Source organism: Stigmatopora nigra, chromosome 21, assembly GCF_051989575.1.
Source record: "Stigmatopora nigra isolate UIUO_SnigA chromosome 21, RoL_Snig_1.1, whole genome shotgun sequence".
NCBI classification, from domain to species: Eukaryota; Metazoa; Chordata; class Actinopteri; order Syngnathiformes; family Syngnathidae; genus Stigmatopora; species Stigmatopora nigra.
This window is the reverse complement of record NC_135528.1, coordinates 2,230,001-2,237,500: the sequence shown is the minus strand read 5'-3', so window position 1 is coordinate 2,237,500 and position 7,500 is coordinate 2,230,001. Positions and strand designations below refer to the sequence as shown.

Here is a 7,500-nt window from a genome sequence, read left to right as displayed (position 1 = left end):
CGCACTTAAAAGTCTTATATTTTTAAAAATAGACAGTGCGCCTTATAATACAGTGCGCCTTATAATCGTGAAAATACGGTATTTATATTTTTCGCCCAATGAGTGGAACACAATTTTGTACCACACCTTAAACAGAACCAGCCGCAACCAGAGAAAAATCTAGATTCATCTTTATACATCATACACACACACGGGCATCCAATATAAAGTTCTGTCTATTTGCTTGTTGTATTGAAATGAAACCAATCACGGCCAGAGGGCATGTAAACCATAAAAGATGACTGATGTTGATTTGAAAACCATTTCCTCTTACATGAGATTGAATTAATCTATTGCACATAAAGTTATATTGACTTCTTTTCCTCTGTATAAACTATCTGGATTGAAAAAAAAGGTCTTTATGAAGCAAATAAAAGATGGCCTGAGGATGCTTTGAAATAGGGATGTCTAAACCAAAGGCTTTTTCCCAGCACAGATAGTTTAACCAATAAGGATTTTATTCAAACAAACAGCACATGACTGCAATCAACTGATTATACATGTAAAAACAGGTACAGTGTTCCCTCGGTTATCGCGGTTAATGGGGACCGGGACCACCCGCGAAGAGTGAATTTCCGCGAAGTAGGGACGCCCCTTCAAAAATGCTCAATTTGAATTTAATTTAATTTTATATTTATTTATTTTTTACACCCCCCTGTATACAGTACACCATATAGAATACGGGTACAGAGAGTGAAATTCATGTTATAACAAAAAGAAACTGTAAAATATGTTGTCTCAATGTAATATTTGTATCCCCCCCCCCAAAAAAAAAAAAAAAAAAAACGCGAAGGTCTGAGTGCGCGGTGGCTGAACCACGAAGTAGCGAGGGAACACTGTATAAGTATATTTTGGATTGGAAAGAAATTCTACATCCACTTTTTTGTGGAATAGTTTGGCCACTTTTACTTGTATACCTAGAATGGTCTTCTCCATAAATGACATTTTTTTTTTGCACATTCGAACAAGAAAACAAGTCCTCATTTCCCAAAATTCTTACTGCTATTAAAGAGATTATTTGTTTTAAACTGCTGCTGATGTTGGAAAAAAATGTAGAGATTTTGTCGCTGTCTCCAAGTAATTTAATATTTTGCTTGGGAAATATTAAAACAACTAAGTGAACAGACCATCTTAATTAGGACAATATTCTTCCCCACATTACGTTTGCAATATTATTTTGTTGCACTCCTTTTTTGCCGATTACTGTGCTTTAATTAAAACCACCCAAACTCTCCTCTAGCTGGTACAGATTGAAACTCATTAACTCTTAGACACACAATCGGTGGAAAAATGCACAAGAATACGGTCTACGAAGAGAGTCAGATTGTGCTCTGGGGGTTAAAATAAAACAGGAAAAGTAGGCTTACCTTGTTCTCTCCTTCGACGACTACGACAGGTACAGATGCGGCAGGCCAGCGGTGCTTGGCAGGGAGGGGTTTGTCACAGTTCCACAAAACAACAATCTAGGGGTAAAAAAATAAAAATTGCACACGATTTAAAACAATGACAATTGGTGGGAAAAAAAGCTATAATTTCCTGCCCTGTAGTAAGAAAATGTCAACATATTACTGCCTGTTTGAATGTTAAAGAGGCAAAAGGGTACCTGAAGTAATGCAATACTTCCAATTATGGTGTCAGAATGGGATGTAAAATTGATTCCGCAAGCAATCACACTATTAGACTTTAATTTAACCTTCCGCACTTTACCTTTTTAACATTTGGACTAATCTCAGGTGAGGTTAACACTTCGATGCCCCCAGTTAGACAGCAAGACTTCATTAACACTTGATGGGAAACATGTACCAAGTGATTGCTCCCTGACCTCCACCAGACTAACACACACCGGTACACCCTGATAGCGCAGCCTCTATTTTATCTCCAAATGGATGTTATATTTGGACAAAAACCAGCTCTCACTAAACTACCACCCCAGACATTCATTGGGAAAATTATTGTTTACAGTGACTCCAACTAGAGATTTTTTCCCTCTTCAGTATATAATTAACATTTGTATTAAAAGCCGGCTCATTAAATTACCTAACACGCTAGGACACGTTTAACTCATTCAATCATAGTAATTTTTCACAAGACAACTACTTGACATTCATTTAATTATTTTTTCGTACTTCTTATCCCTACAAGAGGGTGCTGGAGCCTTTCTCATCCAACAATGGCACACCCTGAATTTGTGGCCAACCAATCGCGGGGCACAAGAAGACGGACAACCATTCACAGTCACACATAGATGGAATTTAAGGGTATTCAACCAGTTACCAAGTTTTGGGGACGTGGGAGAAAAGCAGAGTACCCAGAGAAAACCCACACAAACCTATAGAGAACACTCAAGCCCCCTCCACAACTTCAGTGTGCATTCTTTGGTTGGTCGACTTACCCACAGGCGAAATATATTTTCCCCAAAAATACAGTATCACAAACTATATAGTGTAAGTGTTGCACACATTGATAAAAACCAAACATGCATTCTTTATGAGGCTGTGTTCAAATGTGGTCTTACAAAAGAACAGTTATAAACTATCTTCTTGCACCCAGAGAAGTAAATACGATCTTACAATGTTCTATTTCGGCTCCATTAGGAGGACAGATGGCGTCTTTGCTCGCTTACAGGCTCTCTCAGGGTGCTGATAGTGTGATTGTGAACGTAAGACGAAGTGTCTGTGTATTTGTGTGTACTGCACAGCAACGATTGCAGGGAACAGAAAACTGTTGGCGAATCGGTATCAAGGCGGCAAGAAATCTGTCTTCTCAACACAGCAGGGGGTTCACTGTGTCAAAAAGTGCCAGAGTATTCTCATAAGCTTTTTCTTCTTCTTTTGCATTAAATTTAGATTCCCTTTTACCCTTCGTGTTATTCCCAGTCTTTACCATGTATTCGTGTATTTATACTCTGATCTTTGTGGTAGACAATTTATAGTGCATTTCTGTCTTTTATACATGCATAACATATTTTATGGGTTATCGTGATGTTGTGTCAGAATTGACAATGTGATGCGAGGGTTAGGGTGTCAAAAAAACCTACAACCTATTTTTGCAAAAAAGCAGTGGAAGCTTCATTGACATATTGTAGGAGAACTTTATACCAGCGGTCCACACAGCAAAAAAAAAAAAGTACCAAGCATAATAGCAATTATGTATTATTATAACAACATTTCTCATTTCAAGTAGGAGGGCGAGATTAAATATCCATTACTCTGACGGAACGACACCAGGTGTCTTGTGGACCGGTACTGGTCCACGGACCATAGGTCGGGGACCACTGCCTTATACAGTTTAGTCTACCGAGTTTGATCTTTCCTTTTTTCCCTACCACGGCCAGAAAAGTCAGTATGGTTGATGTTTTCACATTTTTAATAGTTTGGGTGTTCCGTCGATGTATGTTTTCACATTTTTAATAGTTTGGGTGTTCCGTTGATGTATCCTCTATTGGGGCTAACAAATACGGTGAAATTTATTTTACTACATATTTTACAAGTTCAGAAAAACGATATCTACCGAACAATATCACCGGGGAAGCAGTGAACATTACTTAGAGTAATATGTTGTGTAAGCTTATTTATGTGTCGTTAGGCTGAATGACCATAAATGTGTTACATTAACATAGATCATAGACCTATTCAGCCTTTGTTGTTCGTTGTTCTGTTATTATTAACTTGCATTTCCATACGTACGATTTTATTGCAAAATATAGTCCAGAGAGACTTATAGTCCAAAAACAAAGTAAATCTGTCCTAGCATTGTAACAGATCATAGCAATGGCATGTCACTCAATTTAGCATTTTTAAAGTCTACTTTTAGCTACTCACAGTGATTATTATCTGTCAGTCAGTTAGCAGACTTTAACATATGTCAACTCACCTTCGATCCACCATTTGTGGAATAAGGATTCAGGTTTTACCAGTCCTCACAAGTTTTAGGTTTTAAATGCCACAAATATAAATCTGCTAAACTCCTGAAGATCTTTTTTAATTATATATTTTTTTAAATATTCTTGAAGCACAGTAAATAGCAATATTACAGGGAGGAAGTTGAAGTTTGGGCTTCGAAACATTGACATAGTGACGTGGTAAAAATCATTAATTGTGGCAATAGCTATACATTATTTTACATAACACCTTATAGTTATTGTTATATTCACCAGTTTGAAAAAAAACTTGTGAGCATTACCTTTACTATATTGGATTGATGCATGGCTGGTTCCCATTTTTAAAGCTAAATACTGTGGTTTAAAACTATGTTATTGTTTTTGAAACACTGCATTTATAGAAACACAATTGTAAGAAACACTACAGTGCAGCTACCGTTGCGATGAATAATCTAGCACTTCCACGTACTCACTGAAACACTTCCAATAGCAAGTCACTTTGTTCATGAAACTTGCAGAGCACATAAACACACACCCACAAGTTGGTTAGCACACACACACACACACACAAGCAGCCATTGGGGAGGCAATTCCATTTCATTTCCCATGCTGGTAAGAAGCGAGCAAGGGGAATCGATAGACGATACGGTGCTGAAGGGAGCTTGGCTGCCATGGTGACTGACGCAGCACTGCTACAAAGCGCTATTCAGTTTCAATCCACCAGAGTTAACACAGACGTGTACATATCCAAATATATTTCACCTGTGCACAATACTGAGACTTGGAAACTGCCATCAACAGCTTGAGGATGGGTTGGGACTGGGACACCAGATTTGAGACGGCGTGGATAACAGCTGTGAACTTTGGGTGTGGTTTAATACCTGAAACATAAATAACATGACAGACACGAACAGTTAATGATGAGGTTAGTCAAATCCATAAAACATGGTGGACCAACTGTTAGCCATTAGTGTATAGCTATTTGGATGGAGTATTCATGTCCTGAGCTGAGATATGATTCATCAGTTGGGGACAAAGTGGAAAGGAGTCATCAATACACTGATGTTCAGTGGACAAAATTGGAGCAGGATGACAGAAGTGCAGCCTGTTCTCATACTTGGACGCCGTATTCGGTATTTAGTGCTTGATTTTCTGGCTTTTATCCCAGCACATTACAGAATCAGCACATCTTGCCAGTAAAATGATTACTGCATCATGGCCAGCCGGTTTGATTCAGCCTTATGAGGCCTTGTAATACCCAAACTAGTTCTGCTTTTCCGGCAGTTTTATTAAATAGCAACAGATGCATAATTTTTCAATCTAGTTTAGGAGTAATTGTTGAGTTCCAGTTAATTGTTACAAGCAGAGGAGCCCTGCTGGTTCCACTTTGCATGGGCGATGAAGCCTTTCCACTTGGAATCTTAATTTTAAATAAACAAAGTAAATTTTTGTCTAAAAGTGTCACATGTACCGAAAAAATTAGCCCAAAGTTAAAAATGCGATTCCTAGTTAGAATTTAAAAAAAAAAAAAAACTGGGGCCCAAATAAAATAAATGAATAAATAAATAGATTAAAAAAATTAAAAATCGAGTGCAGTTGCAATTTTTTTGTCCAAAACTACATTCAAATCAGATGTACGGTGTTGTCTCCATTTTGTCCGATGTTAACGGACAAACGCACACACACTCGAAAGAGTAATATGTATACATTATTTGTATTAGCATGTTACTGTCTAAGCCTAGCAGCATTACATTGAGACAAACATTGACTCGGCAGTTGTTCTAGTCTTGTTTGACTCTTTTGTAATTACAGTAAAATAATTTTCTGCAAAACAGAAGTCACATCAGTACTGTATTTTTTTCATTCTTTCATTTCCTGAACTGCTTTATCCTCACAAGGGTTTCAGGGGGTGCTGGAGCATGTCCCAGGTGAGTGAACCCACACAGATTGACCAACCTGGATTTGAACCCAGGAGCCCAGAACTGTGAGGCCAACGCACTAACCACTCACCCAACAGGCCTGTGTTTTTTCCTCACTGTTATTTTCATTAAAGTTCTATTAAGAAGTTGCTTTTTTTTTCCGCATACAACTCCTCCTGACAAATAAACTCCAGAAAAAGTTTTCCGTGCTATAGTGCATGTTCTATTTTGGTTCAGCACCACTGTCAAGTAGAAGTGTATTGATGAATGTGAACGTGTGCGTGCTTGGAGTGATGATGGAGTAAAAAAGTAAGGGGTGGAGAGGTCCTAAGGTCACATATATGCGACACGGTGATAACTTGGCGCTACTGAGCCGCGGCAGCAAGTGCTGACTTAAAAGCGATGATGAAAAGGCCAGAGAGTCAGCAGGACAAATACAACCATCCGTCAAATACCCATTTCTCCGCTAGCTTCACTCAACGGGAGCAGGAGATCGAGACACAAGGCAATATATTTCTACTGCTAAGACAAAGTCCAAATCTTTTCCTGATAAAAGGCTAAGGAGAATGAATTTACTGGCCATATTATATCTACTCCAACAAAACACTAAAATGTATGAATGTAATATGTTATGTAAGGTACTATGGAGAGATTTTGAAAGCAAACTTTTAGTTTCGTACTTTTGTGCTGCAGTTTAATGCATACATATGATAAAAAGCATGTTCATGTTTTTACTGACCCAATGTGGCATAGAAGAAAGGGAAGTCTCCAAGGTAGCTTGAGTACTGTGGTAGAGCAAAAAGCCCCCCGGGATGACTGTTCCACATTAGGGTGCTCCTGGACCTGTGTTCCAAAACGCGGTCATGGATAATCTGCACATGAAAACAACAAGAGAGGGAAACATCAAAACGACATACAGACCTCCTACTGTGGTAGTCCATCTTTAATTTACTATTTGAGGTGAAGGGCTTCAGTGGTGCATTCAATGTGAAACATTAACATAGTTCTGGAGAATTATAGTCACCATGGCCTATGGCCATGATCTCTATCCTAATAACAATCTATACATTATTATCTAAAGTAATACAAGAATATTTTCTATTTAGTAATACATGTTGGGAGTTACCATAGTTTGACAGACCATTTGATCCAATCATTTTCACAGTGTTTACCCTCATTAGAGTAGCAGTTTAGTTGGAGACAATCCAAGCTGACTTTTAGTGCGAGAGTTAATTTATAAGTACATTTACCGAAAAAAATCATAAACTGCTTTTATTTAATGAACCTTTTCTGTTCAGCTGCTTAAAGACAGAGTGAGAAATCTGACTGTCTTTATAGGCTGAACAATAATGTTGATCCATATATAAAGCGCATCGGATTATAAGGCGCATTGTCAAAATTTACGTCTTTATGGTGTGCCTTTTTTTGCGGAATATACAGTACACACACAGTAGTATAGTCTATGAGCCAAAGACTTCCAGTAACATAGTCATCAGTTGCATCTAAGCAGAAAGTTAGTCTGGCCTGCCTCAATCCTTCCCGAGCCCAAATGGAGCAGTCAGTCAGAGAGTCAGACAGCAAAATGGCCACTATTCTCTCAGCTGTCTTTTCTTGCTGGCAGCCTCGGCCACTGCTGAAAAGGCAGGAAGAGAACAGAGATAT

General features: G+C 38.3%; 1 protein-coding gene across 1 annotated transcript in view; it reads right to left on the bottom strand.

Annotated features, from left to right (window-relative positions):
* ext1b (exostosin glycosyltransferase 1b) overlaps positions 1-7,500 on the bottom strand; it is an 85,922-nt gene that overhangs the window by 12,439 nt on the left and 65,983 nt on the right. The window contains exons 6-8 of the mRNA XM_077742986.1: positions 6,578-6,710; positions 4,682-4,800; positions 1,407-1,502 (exon numbers count right to left, since the gene is read on the bottom strand). Of these exons, the coding sequence (XP_077599112.1) occupies positions 1,407-1,502; positions 4,682-4,800; positions 6,578-6,710 (348 nt within the window). The remainder of the gene's footprint in view (positions 1-1,406; positions 1,503-4,681; positions 4,801-6,577; positions 6,711-7,500) is intronic.